This window comes from Juglans regia, chromosome 1 (genome assembly GCF_001411555.2).
Source record: "Juglans regia cultivar Chandler chromosome 1, Walnut 2.0, whole genome shotgun sequence".
NCBI lineage: Eukaryota > Viridiplantae > Streptophyta > Magnoliopsida > Fagales > Juglandaceae > Juglans > Juglans regia.
The window spans coordinates 6668597-6694778 of record NC_049901.1 but is presented as its reverse complement, the minus strand read 5'-3'; the positions used below and the strand labels follow the sequence as shown (position 1 = coordinate 6694778).

General features: G+C 35.7%; 5 protein-coding genes across 5 annotated transcripts; 2 read left to right on the top strand and 3 right to left on the bottom strand.

Moving 5' to 3' along the window:
* Positions 1–2227: 2227 nt before the first annotated feature.
* Positions 2228–2560, bottom strand: LOC108988046 (protein GLUTAMINE DUMPER 4-like). Its single transcript, XM_018961140.2, has one exon. The coding sequence runs from the start codon at positions 2558–2560 to the stop codon at positions 2228–2230; it is 333 nt and encodes a 110-aa protein (XP_018816685.1).
* A 3300-nt stretch (positions 2561–5860) lies between these two features.
* Positions 5861–9529, top strand: LOC118344262. Its single transcript, XM_035684465.1, has 3 exons — positions 5861–7191; positions 7522–7970; positions 8208–9529. The coding sequence occupies exons 1-3, from the start codon at positions 5861–5863 to the stop codon at positions 9527–9529; spliced, it is 3102 nt and encodes a 1033-aa protein (XP_035540358.1).
* LOC118344259 lies at positions 9526–9864 on the top strand. Its single transcript, XM_035684438.1, has one exon. The coding sequence runs from the start codon at positions 9526–9528 to the stop codon at positions 9862–9864; it is 339 nt and encodes a 112-aa protein (XP_035540331.1).
* A 1083-nt stretch (positions 9865–10947) lies between these two features.
* LOC108988093 (protein DJ-1 homolog D-like) lies at positions 10948–15446 on the bottom strand. Its single transcript, XM_018961204.2, has 5 exons — positions 15290–15446; positions 15058–15174; positions 13870–14310; positions 12506–12868; positions 10948–11492 (listed from the first exon to the last, which is right to left on the bottom strand). Exons 1-5 carry the CDS (start codon positions 15353–15355, stop codon positions 11304–11306), a joined length of 1176 nt encoding a protein of 391 aa, XP_018816749.1. The 5' UTR covers positions 15356–15446; the 3' UTR covers positions 10948–11303.
* Positions 15447–19108: 3662 nt separating this feature from the next.
* On the bottom strand, positions 19109–24198 carry LOC108988092 (protein DJ-1 homolog D-like). Its single transcript, XM_018961203.2, has 5 exons — positions 23984–24198; positions 23752–23868; positions 22775–23215; positions 21086–21448; positions 19109–19651 (listed from the first exon to the last, which is right to left on the bottom strand). Exons 1-5 carry the CDS (start codon positions 24047–24049, stop codon positions 19463–19465), a joined length of 1176 nt encoding a protein of 391 aa, XP_018816748.1. The 5' UTR covers positions 24050–24198; the 3' UTR covers positions 19109–19462.
* Positions 24199–26182: the final 1984 nt, after the last annotated feature.

The following is a 26182-nucleotide window of genomic DNA, read 5'->3' as shown; positions in this document are numbered from 1 at the left end:
TGAGAGGGATTGGTGGATCAGGAGGTATGAATTATATAAGCTGGTTCTGTCAATGTCAATGAGCTAGAAACTCAACAGATTTGTGGGATAATATTTTTACAATTAATCCTAGTGGAAATTATCATCATTTCACGTGTCTCCCACTACAGAAGTTGACGTATTAATTAAGTGCACCCCCTTTAGACTAATCTGCCATTTTCTGAGAAAAAAAACAACCTCTTTTCACTTGCTCCTTTGTCCATTCCACATGACTTGATAATACAAGAAGAAAATGTCCATTCCATACTAACCTTCATACATTTCTCACCACTAATATATATTCACATGAGTGGTACCCAGAATACATGATGTGCATTTTCGAGCAGCCACGTCTTTTAACCTAATCAAGTGCCGTATTATAAACACAATTGTCAATTGTCATCCCCTCCTGTCAAACTTAGTTGGCAAAGTAGCCAACTTGAAGACTCATATATAGTAATTAATTAGGATAAAGGAAGAGGACGTGGGTCTTTGGTGGTTAACAAAGGTCATTTGGAAGTCAGCTTATTCTATCTTTAGGTACCGGTGTTTCTGATCCATTACGTACCCACTACTTCAATTAGTCCATGTTTTATAATTATATATAAATATATATATATATACACACACACACAATCTATGATCTGGCCTTGAAGTAATGGCGGTGGACTAGTGTGACAAGATGATCAACATGAGATCAGAAAATGCACATCATTGACAAATTCATGTTATTTAGGAGGAAACCGCGCGATGATCATGTAGGAAAAATTACTTCGAGTTTTCTGAGTCGTCAGAAAATTATATGCCACGACTCGGCCATGAATCGAATCATTGAGGCTAGCTAATTAATTAAAGTGAACTTATCTATAACTTTCTGTAGAATGGCCAAAGTTTTCTTTTAGTATCGTCCAAGTCTTGCTGGTTTTTTTCACAAAGATCTCAAGTGCTTCTTAGAATTTATAAGTTTCTGCATGGAAATGGAAACGTCGGCTGATTCATATATATATAACATGGACCAAGAAAATCGAATGTTCAATTGGGGGTAAAAACAGCTAGCTAGCTGCTGGGGGCCGGATCGATCAACGTTAACGCACGCAAGTCAAAAGTTAGTGCTCTTCTGATGTGGCCTGATTTTGACGCTAAAAAGTCCCATTGAAGATCTACTCCCAAAAATATTATCTTTTAAGTTCAATATGATCTTGTCCTTGCTTTCTGACGTAAATTCTTCTGATCTATCACCTTATCCCTTAACCCAACAGAAGCGCTAAAAACAGCATGAAATTAATTAGTAGTATTACAGGTCAAAAATTAGTGTGAAATTAGTAGCTTCAAATTAACTGCGCGCGGCAAAGAAATCAGAGCCATAATGATTGGTGGGTTTATTTATGCTATATATATATATATGGAGATGCAAAGTACTGTTGGAAACTTTCTTTGATCTTCTTCAAATTGACATTTCTTGAAGATTTTTTTTTTCTTTAATTTGGATAACTAATTATAATTAAGATTTGCTTGCCCAGAAGGGATCATGAAATTAATTTCTGAATCACAAATTACTGCATGCATTTGGACAAAATCATCTCATTCCGTTTCTGTCTTTTCCTTCTTAATTTGAGCTTTCTCCCCTTTATTTCTTTTGAACTTGATTGTTTGGTTGATCATTAATAAGATTATGAGGGAAAAAACAGAAATAAAATGTTTTGGAATTAAAGTGAAAGTATATATAAATTCTAGCTGAAGTTATACCATGGAAGAAATAATTAGTTTGTCGACGTTGCTTCCAATTAAATTAAGATGCACAAACTAAGTTCGCTTAGCTTTTAAGCTACAACATCAGTTCATCATGATATACATAATCATTCTATTCTTGTTTTTGTTATTATAATTTTTGGCCATGGAAAGATTATTAATTTGGATCAGCAAGTTGATGATCATCATCCCACGCATATATGCAATAGTCTGAAAAATATAGTCGATCAAGGAAAAAAAATAACGAAAAAATTAAGAATAAAAAGGAATAATAGATATATATTATTTTATTAAAAACTCATTTTTACAGATTCTCGCTAGCTGAAAGCTGATAAAAAAGCCTAGATCATGAGAAGACTACAGAAAATTAATTCTAATGCCAAGAAAAGGAACAGAAAATATACAAGTATTAATTCAACTCGCATGCATGAGGAGTAGTATAATTAAGAGATCCAATAGCTTAGACTTGTTCATGATCAGCGCCATGGGATGTCGAAGAGACGGGTTTGGCCAAGTACGTAGGGTTGTCATCTCCAGCCATGATGACAACAATCTTTGGCTCGGAATCCACAGGCATGTTCACTGGCTGTGCTGCAGATATTTTTTCTTCAGCATCTCTAGGGCGGGATGAGTCGGACAAAGAATATTTACGATAAGAGCAAGCTAGGATCACCAAGGCCATCGCAATGAGTCCCAACATGAGTGCTAGGCCGCCAAAGAGATAAGGAATGGGAGAGTTCCAGTTCCCGAACCCGGAATCAACGGTTGTGGTGAAGTTGTTTGCAGGCCTCATTTTCTGATCACTGTGATCTGTTCTCTCTCTCTCTATAGCTTTGCCAAGATATATATATATATATATTTGCAATATTTGATATGGAGTGAGGTTGATGATGATGATGATATTCTTGCTTGTATTTATAGCAAAAGGCTAAAGTTGCTACGTACAGTTAATTGGATTAGGACAAGGAAGTTTCATTTGGTATAGTACAAGTGCCGCGTGCATGCCCATTGTTTTCATTTCAAAAAAGCTAGCATGGGTGATTCTTTCTTGTGCTTCACTAATACTTTTGCTTTGTTTCCTTTTGAAGGGTTCTTGAATCTTTCTTTGTTGGAGAATGCATGGTAGCTTCACAATTATCTATTATATATTCCCCCTATATATTTATTAATATTTATATCTCTATATTTATTAATATTTATATTTATATTTATATTTATCTGCTAAGCTCCTAGCTATATATAGTATACTTCCTTTTAATTTATTTGTTGCTTCATCTCTCGGCACTGAAAAATAATTTTATGTTTTAATTTATAATTGGTACTGCTAGTCATGATCAATTAATTACATGGAAATAAATCTTTCTCAGATCTAGATATGTTGTATTTATATTTTTAAAATTAAGTTCGCAAGCAAGAATACGCGGTTTAATTAATTTTTCCATGAAAATGAATATTTTTGGTTTTGCTTTTTTTATTAAAAAAAATGTTACAAAGAGATTATTTTTTAAAAAATGCATACACAATTATTTGGCACGCGCGTGAGTGATAATGCAAATTAATTGGATGGAAAATTGAAAATGTGTACTAAAAAGGAGAATTTCGAACGTCCAAACAATTAAAGCTGGAATTGATCAGCAGCAGCCTATTAAAAACTCATGAGGTTTTTAATTAGAAGCCGTTTGGGAAAAAGATTTCTTCAATTAGTAATTATCCCAACTTAAATAAACAATAAATATTATAGAGCTGATCATGACTTTATAGATTTTTTTTTCTCTCACTTAAAATTCTCAAATTCAGACAATAAGTTGGCTCTCGATCTATTTTATTTTGTTTCTAAGGCAATCATGTCTTGATCACATACTCGTTTTATTTATTTAAAAAAAACAAAACAAAAGAAATTCAATTTTTTTTTTGTATAAAAAAAAAAAAAAAAACACTAATTCATTGGGTTTTAGTGTGTCATGATCAACTTACTCGTTTGAATATTCAAGTAACATGAATGAAGCAACCGATCGAGAAGGAAAAGAGGAGTGAATGCGATCTTGTTCCATGGTGGCTAGCTAGTTAGCTAGCTTTTGCTTATCCAATAAAAAAAAGGACCCACTAAACGTGTCTCGATCACAGCTCAAATATTCCATAAATTTTTCAGTTTCAGCTCCATGATCATGTCGTCAGAAAATCAAATATAGCAAGCAAGCTCTCTGCCTTTTCCTCTCGTAGAAATTTTTGTTTCTTTGGGATAGAAAGCACCAAATTCCTTATGAAAGTAGAAAACAGCATATCCGTTCGGCCGTGAACGTCTGCTGCATGCTCTGCTAGGGTTTTGTGCGCGGCACTTGTCTTCGTGGGCTATGATGAACGGCCCTCCGGTGGCCTCTGGGACCGGTGGGCTGGACAAGATTCCGGTAGGGCCCCCTCTGGTGGGGTTGGAGATTACAGTCGGCAATGAGAACGGCGAGAGGCGTACGTTTGCGGAGGCGTTGCAGCGGCCTATTCCTCCCCCAAAATTCAAACTTCCAGTCCGGCGTCCTGAGGTAATTAATGGTGAGCTTGGTTTCATCTTCTCGGATCTTGAGATGGAAAAGGCAGCCGAAGATTTAAAATTTGCTTTGGTCCTTAAGTTTTTATCCACCAGACCTTCCATTGATGTTTTACGGAAGAATATTATCAAAACTTGGGGGTTTAGTGAGGTGCCGATGATCAGTTTTATGGATGATTTCCATGTTTTATTACACCTTGCTAATGAAAAAGACTACTTACATGCATGGGCACGTGAAGGCAGGGTGGTGGCAGGCGTTCCGTTCCGGTTGTTCAACTGGTCCGTGGGTTTTGATCTGAAACGAGAACCAACCATTGCTCCTCAATGGATTTTTTTGCCTGGTTTACCTTTGCATTTGTATCGGTTGGATTGTCTTCAAAGCTTTGCCACACGTTTTGGGAAGTTTTTGGGAACGGACAATGCTACGGTTTATAGAACCCGGGCCACCGGGGCACGGTTGTGTGTTGCTGTTGATCTCAGAGACGAGCAGATTAAAGGATTTCCTGTGATGTTTGGTTCGCAGCAGATTTGGCAGTCGGTGGTCTATGAGAAGCCAGGGTTTTATTGTAATAAATGTTATAGGCAAGGCCATACGGAGGTGGCTTGTAGAACGGGACAGCGTGCAAGCCGTGTGCATGTCGGGAAACAGACCAGAAATGGGGAAGGAAATAAGGATGATGGAAAAATATGGAGGGAAGTGGGTCGGAAGAATTCTGCCGTGGTGATATCCAAAGAAGATGACCATGCGAAAATGAATCTTGAGCAAAAACCTGAGAAACCCGAATCAAGTAATGCAGGGGAAAAAACAGAGGAGGGTGCAGAGTTTTCTGTTAAGCTTATCAACTCTCTTGTGACGGGCAGCAAAGAAGGGACGTGTGTTAGTAGGCTGGGGGCATCATCTCCTCTTTGCTCTGATGAGAATATCCACCCATCGGATTTGTTGGAAAATAATCTTGCCGTGTGCGTCGCCCAGCAGGAACCTGGTATCAACCGTGCCGTGTGCGTCGTCCAGCAGGAACCTGGTATTACTCTTTCGTTGGAGGACGTTGCGGCTGTGGAGCTATGCGAGCATGCTACTGCTGTTACTAATTTGGATGCTGGCCAGCAATTGAATGATATTTGCGCCATAGATAGTGAAGATGATTGTGAGGAAGTTTGGTGTGATAGTGTTCCGCAGGTGCAAGCTGATGGTGAAAAGGTGCAGGAAGTCCCGCCGAGTTCGCGTACGCTGGTTTTCCATGGGGAGAGGGCGCGGTGTTATGATTCTGAAAATGAGGAGGGTGCTCTACCTGCTGTGATGGGCAAAGAAAAGTGTTATGCCTCGGATGCGGATCATATTTCGGCCAATGAGAATTTAAATATGAAGGAGGATAAGGCGTTGAGAAAATCACAACGGGTTCATACCCGCTCCCAAAAATTGAATTTATGACTGATAAGATTTTTTTCTGGAATATTAGAGGGCTAGGCAGTTCCAGAGGTATTTTGAAGAAGTTACTCATTAAATTCAAGGTTTCCTTATTTGCTATCTCGGAACCTTTTGTTGATGATTCTCGTATGGCTTCTCTTGGGTGTTATTTGGATTTTAATTATTATGCTTCTAATGCTAATCAGGGTGGTAAGTTGTGGGTTTTCTGGAATATTCCTAACATTTTTGAGATTGTGCTTTGTACGACCCAATCCGTGTCTGGTTGGTTCAAGTGGGATGCTCATCGTGTTTTTGTTACTTTTGTCTATGCTAAGTGTTCTTATGTTGAGAGAAGAGAACTTTGGCATGATTTAGAGGAGTGGACTGTTTTGGATCAGCCTTGGTTAGTTTTGGGTGATTTTAATGTTATTCGCAGGGACTCGGAAAGAGTTGGTGGGAATCCTCGGCCTTTTATCTCGATGCTTGAATTCAACGATTGTATTGATCGTTGTGGTCTGTTAGAGGTTTCTAGTTCTGGCCAGCGCATGTCGTGGTGTAATGGACATGGGGGAGTGTCCAGAAGTTGGGCTAAATTAGACAGAGTGCTCATGAATAATTTTTTTGCCAGTATCTTTCCTTCTGTTCATTTCAATTATTTGAGCCGAAAATCTTCTGATCATTGCCCGATGGTTGTTTGCTCGGATCATACAGCTTTGTCCTATGGCCCCTCTCCTTTTCGTTTTTTGAATATGTGGTGCTCACATGATGGTTTTCTTATGTGTGTGAAGGAAGCTTGGAACCAGCAAGATACGGCGTCTGGCCTTCTTAAGCTCTCTATTCGTCTGAAAAGAACCAAGATAGCGCTTCGTGCCTGGAATAAAAATGTTTTTGGTAGGGTGGATGTGAATATTCGTGCGTTGGAAGAGAGGTTAGAATTTTTAGATACCCAACTTCAATCTAGTTTTTCTGAGGAGATTGAGGATGATTTTGTGGCTACTAAGACCGAAATTGATATATGGGAGAAAAGGGAAGCTTCTCGTCTTGCCCAAATTGCTAAAAAGAAATGGTTGACTGAGGGGGATCAAAATTCAAAGTTTTTTCATTCAGTTATTAACCAGAGGCATAACAAGGGGCATATTAGTAAAATGGTCCTTGCTGATGGGAGAGTTTTGTGTACTGCTGAAGAGGTTCATGAGGAGGCCGTGATTTATTTTCGTAACTTCCTTTCTGATGTCTCTACGGTGGATCACTGTGACTTGTCGAGGATTATTGAGAAGAAAATTTCAGATGAAGAAAATCTTTGGTTATGCGCGGTTCCTTCTGAGTTGGAAGTGAAACAAGCTGTTTTTTCTATTCCGAAGAATAGTAGCCCGGGGCCTGATGGTTTTGGTTCGGGCTTTTATATGTCTTGCTGGGATATTATCAAAGAGGATGTGGTAGCGGCTGCTGGAGATTTCTTCAGGGGTGTTCCTCTATCCAGGTTTTATTCTTCCTCTTTTATTGTTCTTATCCCTAAAGTGCCTGAACCTTCTGGTTTTGATAAATTCCGTCCTATTAGTTTGTGCTCTGTGGCTTATAAAATTTTTTCTAAGATTTTTGTGAATCGTCTTAATTCTGTTCTTGATGTTTTGGTCTCTTATGAACAAGGTGCGTTTATTCCCGGGCGTAGTATTTTTGAAAATATTACCCTTGCTCAGGAGATGGTTCAGTCGATTCATAAAAAATCTGTTGGTGGTAATGTTTTGATTAAACTTGATATGGCTAAGGCTTATGATAGGGTGAATTGGGATTTTTTATTGAATGTGATCAGGGCTTTTGGTTTTTCTGATTCTGTTTGTCAGATTATTGCTAACTGTGTGCAGTCTCAATGGTTTTCTGTCATGATGAATGGTACCTTAAAAGGTTTTTTCCAGTCTGCCAGGGGTCTTCGTCAAGGGGATCCTCTTTCTCCCTACCTTTTCATCCTCATGGAAGAAGTTTTGTCTCGGTTGCTCAGGAGTAATTTTCAGGATGGTCGGATTGGCAAATTTAGCCATCCTATTGGTGCCCCTTTGGTTTCTCACTTACTTTATGCTGATGATATCCTTATTTTTACTAATGGGGGTAAGAGGTCTATTACTAATTTGCTGCATACGCTTGATACTTATGAGAGGTGGTCCGGTCAAAAAATCAACAGGGATAAATCTGCTCTTTTTCTTTCTAAGCTTATTTCTAATTTACGTAAGAGGAGTTTGCTGAGTCTTACGGGCTTTAAGGAAGGTAAGTTTCCTACTACTTATTTGGGTGTGCCGTTGGTTTCTGGTAGATTGTCTACCCGGGTTTTTGAGCCGTTAATTGATAAAATCAGAAACAAAGTTGCCGGTTGGAAGTTTAAATTGTTATCCTCGGGTGGGAGATTGATTTTAATTAACCATGTTTTAAATAGTATGCCTATCCACTTATTATCTGTTATGTGTGTGCCTTCCATATCTTTGTCTCGTATTCATGCTTTGTTAGCTAATTTTTTTTGGGGTGAGAATGATGGTAAAAGGAAATATCATTGGAGGTCGTGGAGGCGTATTTGTGTGCCTACCAAAGATGGTGGTTTGGGCATGAAAGATCTTAAAGAGGTTCAAAAATCTCTCCATATGAAGTTTGCTTTCCGTATTTTGTCTTCTAACAATCTTTGGTCTGATTTTTTTCGTGCAAAATATATTCGTCATAGCCATTTTTCTACTTACAAGGTGAAGCCAACTGATTCTAGATTCTGGAGATCGCTTGTTAAGGTGCTTCCGGAAGTTATGGACAATGTGAAGGTCCTTGTGCGTGGTGGTAATGCTTCTTTTTGGTTTGATAGATGGTTGGCTTCAGGCCCCCTTTCCATTCGGGTGGATGAGATTACTAATAACAGGCTGCGTCTTCAAGATTGTTGGTCCAATAATTCCTGGGATGAGGACTTACTTAGGGAACTGGTTAGTGAGGAGGTTGTTGAGGAAATTATTCAGATGCCTATTAATGTTATTCCTGGTCCGGATTTATTTGTGTGGAAGCCTTCTACTGATGGCCGGTTTTCTACTCGTACAGCTTGGGAGGTGGTGAGAAAGAGAGGACAGGAATTACCTTGGCATGATTGGTTTTGGCACCAGCTTCTTCCTAAGCGTATTTCTATATGTTTGTGGAAAATTTGGTTCAATTGTCTGCCTGTGGACGTTCAGGTTCAAAGTAAAGGTGTGTCTCTTGCCTCTGCGTGTGACTGTTGTGAGAGGAGGTGTATGGAAGATATTGACCATATTTTTTCTATGGGGGCAGTGGCTTTTGAGGTCTGGTTGAAAGCCAGTACTGTTCTGGGTATCCCTTGTAGTTGCAATCTTCCTTGGAAAAATAGAGTAGCTGGCTGGTTTTCTTATGCTAAAAAATCCTCTTTTAAAGGTACTCTTGTTGGCTTAATTCCTTGTATCATCACTTGGTGCCTTTGGAAGAGACGTTGTAAGGCTAGAATGGATGGCAAATATGATTCGGCAGTGATTGTTTGGAGAAGTGTTCGGGTGTGGATTCAATCTTTGGCGAATAATATTAATTCTGTTAGTCCTTTATCCATGCACGACTTGAAGATTTTGGAAGATTTTAATTTAGAGAGGCCTCACATTTCTATGCGTCCTAGTAAAATTGTTAAATGGTCCAGGCCCCCTTCGGGCTGGGTGAAGCTTAATTGCGATGGGAGTTGTAGAGGTAATCCGGGTAATTCGGGAGGGGTGGCATTATTAGAGATTGGAATGGTCTGGTTAAAGGGGCTTTTTCTGCCCATTATGGGGTGGGAACGAATAATGGCGCTGAAATGAAAGCTATTCTGGATGGTATTAGATTGTGTAAACGGCTCCATTTGATTAATGTGATTATTGAAAGTGATTCTCATATTGTTGTTGATTGGCTTTGTAAGGGTAAATGCTCTGTGTGGTATCTTTGGGATTTTTGGGAGGCTTTGCGCAAGGAACTCGAGGGGCTTAATTTTGTTGTGGTTCATCAATTGCGGGAAGGTAACAGTGCAGCGGATTTTCTTGCTAGAGAAGGAGAAATGGGTTTGAATGTCACGTATAACGGCAATCAAGATTTTCCCAGGTATTTAAAAGGTATTGTGCGGCTGGATTTTCTTGGCATTCCGTACTTGCGTTGTTAGTCTGAGGTCCAGGTTTGTTTTTGTTGTTTCTGGTTATTTAGTTTTTATTTGTTAGGCTTGTTTAGATGCTTTTTTGTTTTGTTATAGGCCTGTTTAGTTTTATTTTCGTATTTTTTTAGGCCTGTTAGTTTCTGTTTTGTTGTTTTTCCGTCTTGCCGTTTTTGGTTCTTAGGTTGGTTTGTATTTGGGTGGTTTTTGTTTTCTTTTCTGTAAACTCCCTCATACTTGGCTTGTATCCATAGTATTCCTCCGCCATAAGTGAGGGCTTATTAATAAACTTGGGACGGGGCCACTTCCATATGGCTACCGGCTCTTTTTCAAAAAAAAAAAAAAAGCATATCCGTTCGGCCGGCCTTCAGCAGAAAGAACCAGAATCTCTTTGCATTCAAATTTGAGAAGAAACCATGGAGTACTTACTACTTTCCTCTCGCTGAATATTGCATGGGAAATTTCCTTCCATATATACGAATAAAATGATTTTTCTCGACAAGTTTTAGGAATAAAATGATTTTTTTTTTTTTTTTTAACGTTTGGCTTTCGTTGAATTTGATGAAATTAACACCTTTTTTTATTGTTTTTTTTATTATTATTTTAGTTTTAAATGGACAAATTAATTAGATGAAAGTATTTCTTTTATACTGATACGCCATGCAGATACCATGAACATTAAAATAAAAAAATAACTAATTTTAATTTCTGTAATTTGCACCCCAACTGGGTTGAGGATTGTGGCTAAATAGAAACAACAACATTGCAAATTCATGAGTTTACCAGAGACTATCTTCTAATTAATTAAACACCATAGTATATACTACGTAGCTTATTTTGGAATTGCTCTAATTTAAGGTTTTCTTTCGGAATCATTAACACAAAGACCACTACCTGATAATTTCTTCATTCATTAAATGTTAAGACATAAATATAAATAATAAAATCTATCTCTTCCCATCAGCTTAAACTTTTAGAATAAATTATAATTTCACATGCATGGTATCAGAATAGAGATCATGAATTCGAATCCTAACTCTACACTCTATCTCATTTAATTAAATATTTAACGTGTTGGACCAAACTCATTCAAAATGATAATCATATCAAAAGCTTCCAGCTCTATTATTCAATCCCCAAGTCCAAAAGCAAAGCAACAAAGTTTCACCCAAAATGATCCTCTAATAATATCAAATCTTCCAGCTATATTATTCCACCTCAAGTCCAAGAGAGCAGAGCAACAAAGTTTCATATCCAGGAAAACGACTAGAAGATACATGTTCTCTCATACAAACACACCTGAAGTACTCACCTTAATATCTTATTTTTATTTGGATACATGTTGTCGCAGAGACAAGCCGCAGCATGGTAACATCCTTAACATATGCTCATTATTTATGTTGGAACACCCCTGCATAAAAGCAAGCCGATACTGCAGTGAACGAAAACAACTAGAATGATACTCGAACACCGAGCAATGTCATAAACTGGGAAATGAACTCTGGATGCCCTGGCCATGCTGCTCCAGTTACTAAATTTCCATCAGTGAAGCAGCGATCTATCGGATCAGGTTCCAACCATGTGGCACCTGACAATACAACATTGAGCTTCACGGCTGGGTGTGCAGTACATTTTCTTCCCTATTCCAACGCATTGAACAAAACCAAGACATTAAGATGTGCTAATAATATTCAAGAAAAGGGTGTAGCCATGTTTGTGGCACGATAAAGACAACACGACAGACAGACAGACAGCACCAAGACATAATGGTAATTTATGGAGCACAAAGAAAATGATGCATTTTAAATCTCCCTGCAAACAGAAAATGGCCAAACTTCTCTTTTATTGTCACTGCCAAACCAGAGGAATCCTCGCTACGCCACATGTTTCTAAATCCAGGAGGATGCTAACCCACCTCTATCTAAATCAACGGGACAGCAAACTGAAACCAGCCCAGAAAGAAAACTCTGCACCGGATTTCAATTATGCTTCCCCCAATCCATACTAAGAGTACTTCATCTCAACAGATAAAGATTTTTTTTACAAGGATCTCAACGGATAAAGATTCTGTCTTTCTTTATATTATTCAGTCTACAAGCACAATTAAAATGTTTCCTACAAAATGAAAAAAAAAAAAATTTGAAACAATAGAAACATAAAAGAATTAGAAGAAATATATTTACTCTGTCATATTAACTGATGTCATAAGAGCTTGTCCAGCATTTCCTATCTATGCTACCAATTTAATAAATGTGATACAAGAATGAACACTAGTTTGGTTACGCAGTTCAGATGAGATAAGAGGAGATGTTTTGTTAAAAGTTGAATAAAATATTGTTATAATATAATTTTTTAATATAATTTTCGTTTTGAAATTTGAAAAAGTTGAATTGTTTATTATATTTTATGTGAGAGTTTGAGAAAGTTGTAATGATGATATGAGATGAGATAGTTTGGTATTGTGTAACCAAACCAACTATTGTTCTACAATCCACAGTGTTTATGGTTACATGGATACTACATGAATTGATATAAGATTTCTTGTGACGAATGAATAATATGCACTCCCAATTATCAAGTAGTTGATATGTATATAATGGAAGTACCATAATTGGGCTTCTAAAGGATAACGCCAATCCATCAAGAAGACTACCTTTAGAACGTTTGCAGCAGCTAAAATCTGCTGACCATGGCAGATGGATGCAACTGGCTTCTTGGTCTCCATGAAATCCTTCACCAAGGCAATGACCGAATCATCCAAAGCTAAATATGCAGGAGCTCGACCTCCAGGGATAACAAGAGCATCATACTTTGAGGCTTCTAGACCTTCAAATTTGGCAGTTAGAATAAAATTATGGCCTGGCTTCTCGCTATAAGTCTGGTCGCCTTCAAAATCATGGATAGCAGTTGGGCAGGTATCACCAGCCTTCTTTTTGGGGCAAACTGCATCAACATGGCATCCTAAAGCTTGAAGGGACTGAAAAGGAACAGTTACCTCATAATCTTCCATGTAATCCTGAAATAGGAAAGAAAAAAACAACTGTAATTATTGAAATATAACTGCAAGAGACCGATAAGTTTCAGGAGTTTGGCATGAATATAAGAAAACAAGAAGAAATAAGATGCAATGATGCTCAACAACTGTGCAGGACCAAGTTTTACCTGAAACAGGAACAAAAGAACTAGTTCATTACCAGGAACTTCCCCAGAAATGAAAAGATTTTTATTTTAGAGCTACACAATGAAAAGTTGTTTCTCAAACATTCAATATTAACCAATTAAACATTTTTTAGATTTTAGAGGGCGAGAAAAACTACTTGATTCCCATAAAAATCATTACATGTAGCTGTCATAAATTATAAGCAGATGAACATACCTTCTCAATCCTTAAAGTAGTAATTGCAAAGTACCATAAACAAAAACCAACTTAGATAAATAAGCCCGAATTGATCTTTGCTCCTCACCCCAAGTACTAAGAATTTAAGAGATTCTAAGAATGTAACATCAATCATGCACATGTAAATAATGCGTAGGTGACATTTGGAAGTAAATTCTCAAATGACTTCACTTTAAACCCTTAACCTCCAAGAGACACCAAAGTGCAACAACATGGAATGGAGACCTCACCAAATCATTGTCTTCTTATCAGCAAGGTTTAAGACAATCATCACCTAAACTCTACCCATTTTTTTCCTTCTATGCATATTTACAAATTTAAATATTGGTCTTCATAATTCCTTGAATTCACAAACACTTGGGCATAAATAAACTGGGATTTTGATGCACAAAAAAAAGTGTGTTCTAAAGATCATGGGCACTGGTGCACAGTTACCACTTCTGTCCATTTCTATTCTTTTATGGTATGTGCTCTACCTCTGCAACTTCAAACTATGGTCAATCAGTATGAAATTCAAGGGGAAACACAAAGAAAAGAAGTCAACAACCCGTGGTTCAAGATCCAATGATTTTTATAATCCGAAATTTCCAACTCAAGCATATAAAAAAGTGGAATCCTACCCCGCAAAGAAACAGGATCCTTCTATCTGAGCCAGATATGGTTCCTCCCAGTGCTTTCACAAAATGTCGGATGAACTCGGGATGCCCTTTATACATAGCTGCAGTTATGATATTACCATCAACAACACATGCTGCCATGGTTTCAGGTTCTACCCAATGAGCACCTGCAGCAATGAGTACATGTTTCACGAAAGGGAATGCAGTGCACTTCCGACCTTCAAGTGAGCCTGCAGCTGCCAAGATCAGTTGCCCATGGCAGATAGAGGCAATTGGTTTTCTGGAGTTGGAAAAGTCTCTGACCAAGTCTATAACGCTTGCATCCACTGCAAGATATTCTGGAGCCCGTCCTCCGGGTATCACCAAGCCATCATATTTGGTAGATTCAATTTCATCAAATGTAGCATTTAATGCAAAATTGTGACCTCGCGACTCAGAGTAAGTCTGCAGCCAATAAAAGTACAACAGAACAAAGATGAGATAGAAGGAAAAAAGGAAGCGAAAACTATATTATCAACTCCACAACAAGTTAAGAAGATCATACAGAAAGTCATAAACTATCATACAATGAAACGACCAAAATCAATCACGGTAGTACTACCCATAGAAGAAAAAGATTGTCACTCCTTAACTCTCCAAAACTCGTATTCATTAGGCTGGTTTGGATGTTGAGATGAGATGAGTTTTGGATCTCATCTCAACATCCAAACATTACTTAAATACAAACACTTTCAATTTTAAATTCTCAATTTTTTTATCTAATCATTACAACTTTCTCTAACTTTCAAACAAAACACAAAAAACATAACTTTTTCAAATTCCAAAACAAAAATTATATTCTAACAATATTTTTAATTTTAACTTTATAATATTTTTATTCAATTTTTTCTCACTCATTTTTCAAACCTCATAAAACATCTTAGCTCAAACCTTTCACTACTATGCACAGATTTTTCATCTCATCTCAACATTTAAACAAGGTCCAAGTTTTCACCTTTATCAAGCCACAAAAGTGAATAAAAATGAGCTGCTGTAATGCTGGGCATAGTAGCACCGCTCAAGAATAATTGGTGTTTTAATTTTTTAAAGTTGGGTCAACTATTCCAACTATTCCAAAAATATATATATATATATATATATATATATTATATATATATAGAAGAGAGAGAGAACAAAAGAAAAGAGAGAGACCTGATGACCAGAACGCTGCTGAACAGCGGTGCGGCAGACTTCGCCGGCTTTCTTGCCGGGGCATACAGCATCCACTGAGACTCCAAACGCCAGCAACGCTTGGAAAGGAACCATTGCCTGCAATCAGAAAATAACGGTGCAAGATATTAGCTAGATATAAAACTGCAAAGAAGAAAGTTACAGTTGAGATACAGAGAGAAATGGTAAAGGGTATGGTGGGTAAAGAAGATGCCTCATAGTCTTCCATGTAATCCCCGCATAGTAGTAGAACCCTTTTCTGAGCCTTGGCACTGGCCATTGGATTCGTCTTTCGAGGGAGAGACGAAGAAGTGCGTGGAATGAAGTTCTAAATTTTTCTGGGCTCGGGATGGATGAAGTTGATTATATATATATATATATATATATATATATATATATAATAGTAAGATCTTACGTGCCTGAGTCACGTATATACAGTTGAAAGCATTAATATATTTTATTAAAATAAAAATAAATTATATATATTTTATTATTTTATTACTAATATATATTTTAAAAATTATTAAAAAATAAGTTATTTATAAATTATTATAATATTTTCTTATTATAATGAATACGAAAAAATAAATCTATATAAATCTGTTTTCTTATTATAACGTATTTTCAAACTGAAAATTGAATCCATGATTATTATTATAATAAATCTATTTTATTATTATATTTAAATTTATTAATAATAGAATAGAAACTAACAAAAACTATAAAAGTAGTCATAAATAGAATTTAAATGAAAATATAATTGTATTCCTGTATTCTGTAATTATTACAAACGGAAGGAAAGTTAATGAAAACTAGCATATTCCTTTAAAATAAGAAATTTCTGTTAAAACAAAAAAATTCCGTTTCATAGCCTCTTTATATATATAGAGATATATATATATATATATCTGTATGTATATGCGCGCACTATTTATGATCAGTACGAAATAATATTTTCAGTTTCATGACAGATAAGTCTCGTGGACTTTTTTAAGAGGAAGTAATTAACTTATTTAGAGTTAAATTGAGATGATTTTAGATAAATTGAATAAAATATTATTAAAATATTATTTTTAATAATATTATTATTTTAATATTTAAAAAAGTTGAATTGTTTATTATATTTTGTATCAAAATTTGAAAAAATTATAATAATACGATAAGATAAATTGAGAGGTGAGTTGAAATGAATTTCGAATTCAAATAGGGGCTAAATCTATAATTTATATAAAAAATAATTTTTTTAATAGTAGACGACACTTTATTTCAAAGGGAAAGTATGTAGTTTGCACACTTTAAGATTATATCTAACATTACTTATAATAAAAATCTTTTTTATTTTTTAAGAGAAATATTTTAGCCACAAAGAGATTACACAAAAATAAACTAACAAACTGATGTGACTTGATGCAGTACGTCAGATTATATAATTATTCTTATTGTATAGTAGATTTAACAGATCATATAAAATTATATTAATTTATAAATTTTTTTTTATATATTTTTTTTTATATATGTAGTACTTCTCCTTTTTTAATAAGAGGAAGAGAAGACTAAGGGAACTGCTATTTTGAAACGCTTTGGATTTATTTTAGAAAAATGATATTATGTCTCTTAATTTATATTATTCACTTTATTATGAAAATAAAAAAAATGAAAACTACAATTTTAGATTTTTTTTTTTTTTTAGATTTTTTGTGTTTGTATTTTTAATTTTTTTAACAAATCACTTGACACGACATTGCGGTATATCACTTAACATCAAAGAAATAAAATGAGTAATATAAATTTAGAGTATAGTAATATTATCGTATCCCAAATATTGATCCGGAGAAATTATATACCTAAGTTTTTTAATCATCATATTTTATCAAACCCGTGACATCATAAAAATGATTTGACCATGTCTAATTTGATCTTATCACGTGTATTAATAAATGACAAAAGGATGATAGGTATTAAGTAGAGGTAACGTCAAATGTTTGAAAAAAAACATTATAACAGAAATTCATAAAAATAAATTTATAAATTAATTAGTTCAAAATGTATTAAATATATTTTATAATAAAAATAATTTTGAATTTATAAATTTTGTACTAAAGCATATTTCCTTTTAAAAAAAACGAATTCAATTGACACACGGCGCTGAACAGAGCCACCCTCCAAAAAATAAAAAAATAAAAAAAAATGAAGTGCCTCCAATTTCAATATTCGTGTTTATTGACTAACGGAGGCCACCTACCAAGGTGGCTTTCCATCCCATTTTCCACTACGAAATGTACGTTCAATCTTGTTTGGTATTGTTAAGTTGATAACATAAAGTCAGACTCATCTTCAAAGTCGACAATTCAATAAAAATATTATTACCAACTCTCCCACAATCCGCATGGCAAGGATTTCCTTAACAAACGCCATCAATATTCTTCTCAAGCAAGCCGAAAGAAAAGGGGGTCCATTTTACCAAGAAAGGCTTTTTCAATGAGAACAGTAACATGGAGAGAGTCCAAATTAGACTAATTAAGACTGCGTTTAGATGTTAGAACTGAGTTGAGTTCAGTATGAATAGTAGTGAGTTAAGTAGTAGAAAGAGTTATGTGAAGTCTATCTAAACTGAGTTTAAAGTGTGTTTAGATGTTAAGATGAATTTAGTATTTTTTATGAAAAATTGAAAAAAGTTATGAATCTCATGTATAAAGATATTTTAAATTGAAAAAAGTTGTGAGTCTCACATGTAAAAAGGTTTTGAATTGAGATGAATTTAATAATTTGAGAGTTGAGTGTTTAGATGTTAGATTCAGCTTAAAATTAGATTAAACTCAATTGAGCTTAGCTGAATTTGGAAACCAAACGCAGTCAATCTAGATGCAAGAGTTGATGGTTAAGATCTATCAACCATGTCTTAACTTTGGGAACAATAGAATGAGAGTTAAAGTGGATATTCTCAAAACAAGTTTTGCTCCTGACTAGCCAAATCTCCCAACAAATGAGGGCAGATAAAAGAGAAACAGTCAAGTGCAGTTGATCAATGCCCCGAAACGTAAACCACCAATGGGTAGCTCTAATTTTCCAGTTATAAGATGAAGTGAGAGTGTAGCTAAGGATGCAATAAAAATGAGTGCTTCCAAATTCTAATGTCAGAAGTTGAGAACCAGGTTTTAGAGTAATGAATTTTTTTTTTAAAGCTCTTGGAAGAGAGTGAGAGAGATCTGCAAGCCTAGAAATTTTATCCCAAATCCAACTAGAAGAAGAACTTACATCCTTTAATTGCAGAGGGGAAAACAAACAGGAAAGCCTTTTGGGAAAAAAAACCATCACCAAACTAGTTATGATTAAGGCTCCTTCACAGTCTTTCCATTGTCTCTCTTGGTGAATGACAGGCAAGAATTTACAAATAGTTTTCCAGAAGTTAGAATGATAAGGTTTTAATGATTCCAAAAGAAAACCTTAAAAGCAACTCCAAAATAAGCTACGTAGTACCATTGTGTTCAATTAGAAAGGGTTTGCTTTCAGTTTCTGCAAGCATCAATTATGTGGTGAACTCATGAATTTGCAATGTTGTTGTTTCTAATTGGCCACAATCCTCAGCCCAGTTGTCCTTAAACCCTTTGAAAAATGTGATCAATTCCATTCACAAAGCATTTGCTACTTTTTAATGGGGGGAAGTTTATGATCATTCTAAAAACATTTGCTACCCCTTTTCTGAAGGTGGTCGGTCTGGGTATTCAAAATTTACATGATACTCTCAAAACTCTTCGTTGTAAACTTGCTTGGAATTTTCTGAGGGCGGATTCCTTTTGGGCTAGTTTCTCACATCATAAATACAAGCAAAATGCGCATTCTCGTAACCACATTAAGGCAGACAATGACCACAACCTGAAAATTTCTTCATTCCTTCAGAAAAAATAACAATAATCCATTTATATTTCCCTCCAAAATAATAGGGACTAAATAATCATATAGACAGGTACATCCGGACAGGGGAAAAAGAAAAAATGCTTACTGTTGCGACTTTGAGGTGGCTTTGGCACCAAAATGATAATCATATCAAAAGCTTCCAGCTCTATTATTCAATCCCCAAGTCCAAAAGCAAAGCAACAAAGTTTCACCCAAAATGATCCTAATAATATCAAATCTTCCAGCTATATTATTCCACCTCAAGTCCAAGAAAGAAGAGCAACAAAGTTTCATATCCAGGAAAAAGACTAGAAGATACATGTTCTCTCATACAAACACACCTGAAGTACTCACCTTAATATCTTATTTTTATTTGGATACATGTTGTCGCAGAGACAAGCCGTAGCATGGTAACATCCTTAACATATGCTCATTATTTATGTTGGAACACCCGTGCATTAAAGCAAGCCGATAGTGCAGTGAACGAGAACAACTAGAATGATACTCGAACACCAAGCAATGTCATGAACTGGGAAATGAACTCTGGATGCCCTGGCCATGCTGCTCCAGTTACTAAATTTCCATCAGTGAAGCAGCGATCTATCGGATCAGGTTCCAACCATGTGGCACCTGACAATACAACATTGAGCTTCACGGCTGGGTATGCAGTACATTTTCTTCCCTATTCCAACACATTGAACAAAACCAAAACATTAGGATGTGCTAATAATATTCAAGAAAAGGGTGTAGCCAGTTTGTGGCACGATAAAGACAACACGACAGACAGACAGACAGCACCAAGACATAATGGTAATTTATGAAGCACAAAGAAAATGATGCATTTTAAATTTCCCTGCAAACAGAAAATGGTCAAACTTCTCTTGTAAATGTTACGACAAAGAAAATAGAGCATTTTAAACTTTTTTTCTTCTTTGATAAGTAAAATAGTGCCTTTTAAACATATAGCACCAGTCAATAATAACTCATTTTCTCTCGGAAAGGTTATCAACAATAAGGTTCTATCCAGGATATGAAGGCAACCTTAGGTAGCGCCTTTAATGCCAAAAGTTTTTCAATGCGAACAAAGCTCAGTACCCCTCCCCACAAAAAAAAATTAAAAGATAAAATTAAAACAAAAACAAAAATACTCCCCCAAGTTCTTGCAACACCCCATAAAAGATTTGACAGCAAATTCTCATCCCTTGATAGCAACCTAATAATAAAAAAAATCCTTCGATAGCAACCAATCCTGTTTCCTGTTTCATTCCACCCACGCCAACAATCCTAGAATACTAAATTTGAAAATTACTAAAAAAAATAAGAAATAATGGAGTTTTAAATTTCTAATCCAGAACCATCATAAATCTCAGAAGACCAATAGAACTTTCAACCCCGGCCAACCCACTACTAGCCACCAAGCATATTGTCCATTGTAATCGAGGATGCATGTCTTGTTGAGAAAGCAAATTTCAGAAATGCTTCGTATACCAGACATCATACCGGAAAGGAATCTAGTCCCATCTGACAAATACTCACAACTGAAACATCCCCACAACATATACAAGCCCAAAGAGTTCACCTCTATCAAAGAGGACAATTTTGGAAAAGCCAATCTAGAAGTCACTGCATTTCAATTATGTTCACCCCACTCCATAAAAGGGTACCTCATCTCAACAGATAAATATTTTTTTATAAGGATCACAAGAGATAAAGATTCTGTCTTTCTTTATATTATTCAGTCTATGGACATCTAAAAGCACAATTAGTTTTTTTCCTAAAAAATGAAACATAGTATCGATCTCCACATTGCTAACCTTCCTCTTTTACCACCTAAGAATAAGAAATATGTTTACTCTGTCATATTAACTGATGTCTACGAGCTTGTCCAGCATTTCCTATCTATGCTACCAATTTCATAAATGTGAGAAAAGAATGAAAATTAATTGTTCTACAATGCACGATGTTTATGGTTACGTGGATAATACATGAATTAATAAAAGATTTCTTGTGACAAATGAATAACATGCACTCCTAATAATCAATTTGTCAATATGTATATAATGGAAGTACCATAATTGGCTTCTATAGGATAATGCCAATCCATCAAGAAGACTACCTTCAGAACGTTTGCAGCAGCTAAAATCTGCTGCCCATGGCAGATGGATGCAACTGGCTTCTTGGTCTCCATGAAGTCCTTCACCAAGGCAATGACCGAATCATCCAAAGCTAAATATTCAGGAGCTCGACCTCCAGGGATAACAAGAGCATCATACTTTGAGGCTTCTAGACCTTCAAATTTAGCAGTTAGAACGAAATTATGGCCTGGCTTCTCGCTATAAGTCTGGTCGCCTTCAAAATCATGGATAGCAGTTGGGCAGGTATCACCAGCCTTCTTTTTGGGGCAAACTGCATCAACATGGCATTCTAAAGCTTGAAGGGACTGAAAAGGAACAGTTACCTCATAATCTTCCATGTAATCCTGAAATAGGAAGGGAAAAAAACAACTTTTATTATTGAAATATAACACAATAACTGCAAGAGACCGATAAGTTTTAGGAGTTTGGCATGAATATAAGAAAACAAGAAGAAATAAGATGCAATGATGCTCAACAACTGTGCAGGACCAAGTTTTACCTGTAACAGGAACAAAGGAACTAGTTCATTACCAGGAACCTCCCCAGAAATGAAAAGATTTTTATTTTAGAGCTATACAATTGTTTCCCAAACATTCAATATTGTCCAATTAAACATTTTTTAGATTTTGGAGGGCGAGAACAACTACTTGATTCCCATAAAAATTATTAAAAGTACATAAATTATAAGCAGATGAACATACCTTCTCAATCCTTAAGTAGTAATTGCAAAGTACCTTAAACAAAAACCAACTTAGACATATAAGCCCGAATTGATCTTTGCTCCTTACCCAAGTACTAAGAATTTCACACATTCTAAGAATGTAACATCAATCATGTACATGTAAATACTGCATAGGTGATTTTTGGAAGTAAATTCTCAAATGACTTCACTTTAAACCATTAACCTCCAAGAGACCAAAGTGCAACATGGAATGGAGACCTCACCAAATCATTGTCTTCTTTTTAGCATGGATTAAGAAAACAGTTCTTCTATATATAGTGGGTAGATACAACTGACGTGCAGTCGTCTATGACACATCAGATTTAAAATGAGTTATTCCTCTCTCATCAGCTCTCTCTCTCTCTCATCAGCTAGGTCTTTCTCTCTCATCAGCTTGGTTTCTCCCTCTCATCAGCTCCAGCAGCTCAATCTCTCCCTCTCCTCATCTCTCTCTCATCAGCTCAGTCTATCTCTCATCAAGTGTCTCCACATCAGCCACGTTTGCAACAAGCGTTTTTCTTAAGAAAATCATGCCCTAAACTCTACCCATTTTTTTCCTACTATGCATATTTACCAATTTAAAGATTGGTCTTCATAATTCCTTGAATTCCAAAATACTAGAGCATTAATAAATTGGGCACTAGTGCACAGTTCGCCACTTCTATCCATTTCCATATTTTTATGGTATGTGCTCTACCTCTGCAACTTCAAACTATGGTCAATCAGTACGAAATTCAAGGGGGAACACAAAGAAGAGAAGTCAACAACCACTGAAACAGATGAGACTTATCAATGGACTCTTTATCCTTTCTTTTTCCATCTAATTAAAATCTAATTAAATCGTTTTTTGTCCATCATAGGATAACAAGATGGTTAGAAATCCTTTATTTTTTCAACCCAATCGCTCTTTTGATTTTCCAACTCAAGCATATAAAAAAATGGAACCTACCCCGCAAAGAAACAGGATCCTTCTATCTGAGCCAGTTATGGTTCCTCCCAGTGCTTTCACAATATGTCGGATGAACTCGGGATGCCCTTCATATGTAGCCGCAGTTATGATATTACCATCAACAACGCATGCTGCCATGGTTTCAGGTTCTACCCAATGAGCACCTGCAGCAATGAGTACAGGTTTCACAGGAGGGTATGCAGTGCACTTCCGACCTTCAACCGAGCCTGCAGCTGCCAAGATCAATTGCCCATGGCAGATAGAGGCAATTGGTTTTCTGGAGTTGGAAAAGTCTCTGACCAAGTCTATAACGCTTGCATCCATTGCAAGATATTCTGGAGCCCGTCCTCCGGGTATCACTAAGCCATCATATTTGGCAGATTCAATTTCATCAAATGTAGCATTTAATGCAAAATTGTGACCGCGGGACTCGGAGTAAGTCTGCAGCCAATAAAAGTGCAAAAGAACAAAGATGAGATAGAAGGAAAAAAGGAAGCGAAAACTATAGTATCAACTCCACAACAAATGAAGAAGATCATACAGGAAGTCATAAACTAGCATACAAATAAACAACCAAAATCAATCACGGTAGTACTGCCTATAGAAGAAAAAGATTGTCGTTCCTTAACTCTCAAAACTCGTATACATTAAGTTTTCACCTCTATCAAACCACATAAGTGAATGATAATGAAGCCTAAGATACCACTTTAGTATCAGTTTGATTTGATATATTTTAATCAAGAACACAAGACATGATCGATCTATATACTAATAGTTATATCTAGATAGGATTTATATACATATAGTTTGTAATTTATCAGGTCATGGATTCAGGTACCAAATATTTCCTCCCACCTAAACTTCATATATGTTCTGAGTACATAGTTCTATTAACAGCACATACGTCGAAATTTGGGTATGAAATAGATATATATATATATAGAGAGAGAGAGAGAGAGAGAGAGAGAGAGAGAGACCTGATGACCAGAACTCTGATGAACAGCGGTGCGGCAGACTTCGCCAGCTTTCTTGCCGGGGCATACAGCATCCACCGAGACTCCAAATGCCAGCAAAGCTTGGAAAGGAACCATTGCCTGCAATCAGAAAATAACGGTGCAAGAAATTAACAAGATACAAAACTGCAAAGAATAAAGTTACAGTTGAGATACAGAGAGAAATAGTAAAGGGTATGGTGGGTAAAGAAGATGCCTCATAATCTTCCATGTAATCCCCGCACAGTAGCAGAACCCTTTTCTGAGCCTTGGCACTGGCCATCGGATTCACAGTCTTTCGAGGGAGAGCCGAAGAATTGTGTGGACTGTGGAGTGAAGTTCTTGATTTTTCTAGGCTCCGGATGAATGAAGTTGATTTTATACCCAAAAAAAAAAAAACTTATTTAATCTCGAACGTTGAGCTGAATTGAGTGATGATTGAGTGATTTTTATAGAATTTATTTAAAATGAATTTAAATATTTTTAAATATTAAAATAAATTTCTATATATTTATAAAAATTTAAAATAAATTAAGAATCTTGCATATAATAAGATGTTAAGTAAAAAAAAAATTATATAAATTAAATGAGTTTAAAAATTTTAAAAATACAACTTACAAACCGCCTTAATCAGAAGAAGACAGACTTGGGACTTCTCTGGAAACGCCTTGAATTTATTTTTTATTTTAATTTATTTTATCCGGAGAATATGGCGTTCGTTTCCCAAATAAAATGGACATATCCCACGAAATGTGTGGACTGAAGTACGAAGCATGAGTAATGTATATTTTGTATTTATTATATAATTATTTTTAATTAATTATTTTCAATATTTATTTAAAAATATGTATGATTAGATAATGTCATATTATATGTATAAAATAGATGATTCTAATAATAATTTTTTATTTATATTTATTCCCGAAGGATAGCCGCACATTGCAGTTGTTTCCTGAATAATCGATGCGAGGCGGCTACAGCCTACCGATGTATGATGTCTCTCTATGATTCGTTTCCTAAACTGTAGCCAACACGTTTCGGTAGCCCCTAGAAGTCGAAGCCATGTCTTCCCCACTCTTGATTTCTCTTCCTTTTTTTTCCATTTTTAAATGTTGTCGACTTGGTCCCCGGGCTCGGAGCTCGTAGTCTAGCTTGAGCTGTGCTGAATTATTGAAAGCAGTGCGGCTAAGAGCATCATATTCGACAAGGTAGAGGTTGTCTCATTTATATCAAATTTTGTCAGTATTGGAATAGTCCTAACCAACATAGGTAAGATGCATTGACACTACAATGTCCGCATACTCTAATTTAGGCAAACATTTTTTAGTTGTTTTTTTTTTCCTTAAGAGAGTCCAATCTCTGAAATAGAGCTTAGTCTCTCCCCATAGTAGTATACTTGTCAAAAGCTTAGATTATGACTTGATCCAATAGAGTCAGAACACCTTTATATCTAAAACAAATGGTGCTCGATGAAACGATCCAGATTCCACACTATGTTGTGGGCTGGGGAGACAGCTGCTATGCGAAGCTGGGCAGGTATGCTTGCTTCTAGATAAGGAACTGAACCTCACGCCATAAACTGAATCCCTATCATGAGCGCGAGCATAATCCATCCGCTTTTGATATGGAAGGTATACCACTACCACTTCTTCCGCTTTTGGATCCACAATTGGCTCTCTTTCAAACTCTAACATTTGAAAAATATAAAACATAAATATAAAGCAAAAAGAAGCTAAGCCAATGTGAAAAATAACTTGTCTATGTAATCCTCTATAGTTCTATTTTTTATTTTTATTTAAAAAAAAAAAAAGATAATGCCTCATAATTTTTTTTCTTTTTTGATAAGTCTTCATAAATTTTATTAATGTATCCTCACTTATATATATATATATATATATATATATATATATATAATTAAATTATAAAAAAAAAAACCCTGAATTAACCATATGATTTGACTTTATACAAACATGTGCTACTTCTCATCCATCCATTCTAGATGTCACAACCACCCCTCTACCTCCTTGTCACGGAACTTGATTATGACTTCAACTAGTCCTCTCACTGTTGGCCTTCCTAACTCATTTAATTCCCTGAATATCGATCATTCACTCATCTTGTTGACTCAAAACATCTCAACAATAATATGAATAAGAAAGTTTTTTTTTTTTTAAATATGTAATTATATCGATTTTTTATAATATATTAAGTTATAAACAAATGTTAATTAGTGAGCAGAATATTCACTAATAATCATTTCTATAATCATTAAACAAAAAAAATTAAAAAAAATTAAATATATAAACGGTAAAAATAAAAAAGAATATATCATTTTCCTATACTTCATGGCGGAAAAATTTAATAATAATAACGTTACCATGTGTTATCAGCTGGGATGCATGGGGGGTGGCTTTGA

Coding starts and splice junctions, on each gene's coding strand:
- LOC108988046 (XM_018961140.2), bottom strand. CDS start 2,560: ATGAGGCCTGCAAACAACTTCACCACAACCGTTGATTCCGGGTTCGGG.
- LOC118344262 (XM_035684465.1), top strand. CDS start 5,861: ATGGCTTCTCTTGGGTGTTATTTGGATTTTAATTATTATGCTTCTAAT. Junction 7,192..7,521: donor AGGGGTGTTCCTCTATCCAG/GTTTTATTCTTC, acceptor GAATGTGATCAG/GGCTTTTGGTTTTTCTGATT. Junction 7,971..8,207: donor TCTTACGGGCTTTAAGGAAG/GTAAGTTTCCTA, acceptor ATGCTTTGTTAG/CTAATTTTTTTTGGGGTGAG.
- LOC118344259 (XM_035684438.1), top strand. CDS start 9,526: ATGAAAGCTATTCTGGATGGTATTAGATTGTGTAAACGGCTCCATTTG.
- LOC108988093 (XM_018961204.2), bottom strand. CDS start 15,355: ATGGCCAGTGCCAAGGCTCAGAAAAGGGTTCTACTACTATGCGGGGAT. Junction 15,175..15,289: donor ATTACATGGAAGACTATGAG/GCATCTTCTTTA, acceptor TTCTGATTGCAG/GCAATGGTTCCTTTCCAAGC. Junction 14,311..15,057: donor AGCAGCGTTCTGGTCATCAG/GTCTCTCTCTTT, acceptor TATTGGCTGCAG/ACTTACTCTGAGTCGCGAGG.
- LOC108988092 (XM_018961203.2), bottom strand. CDS start 24,049: ATGGCCAGTGCCAAGGCTCAGAAAAGGGTTCTGCTACTGTGCGGGGAT. Junction 21,449..22,774: donor GGATCCTGTTTCTTTGCGGG/GTAGGTTCCATT, acceptor TTCCTATTTCAG/GATTACATGGAAGATTATGA. Junction 19,652..21,085: donor CTGCTGCAAACGTTCTGAAG/GTAGTCTTCTTG, acceptor GTGTTGGAATAG/GGAAGAAAATGTACTGCATA.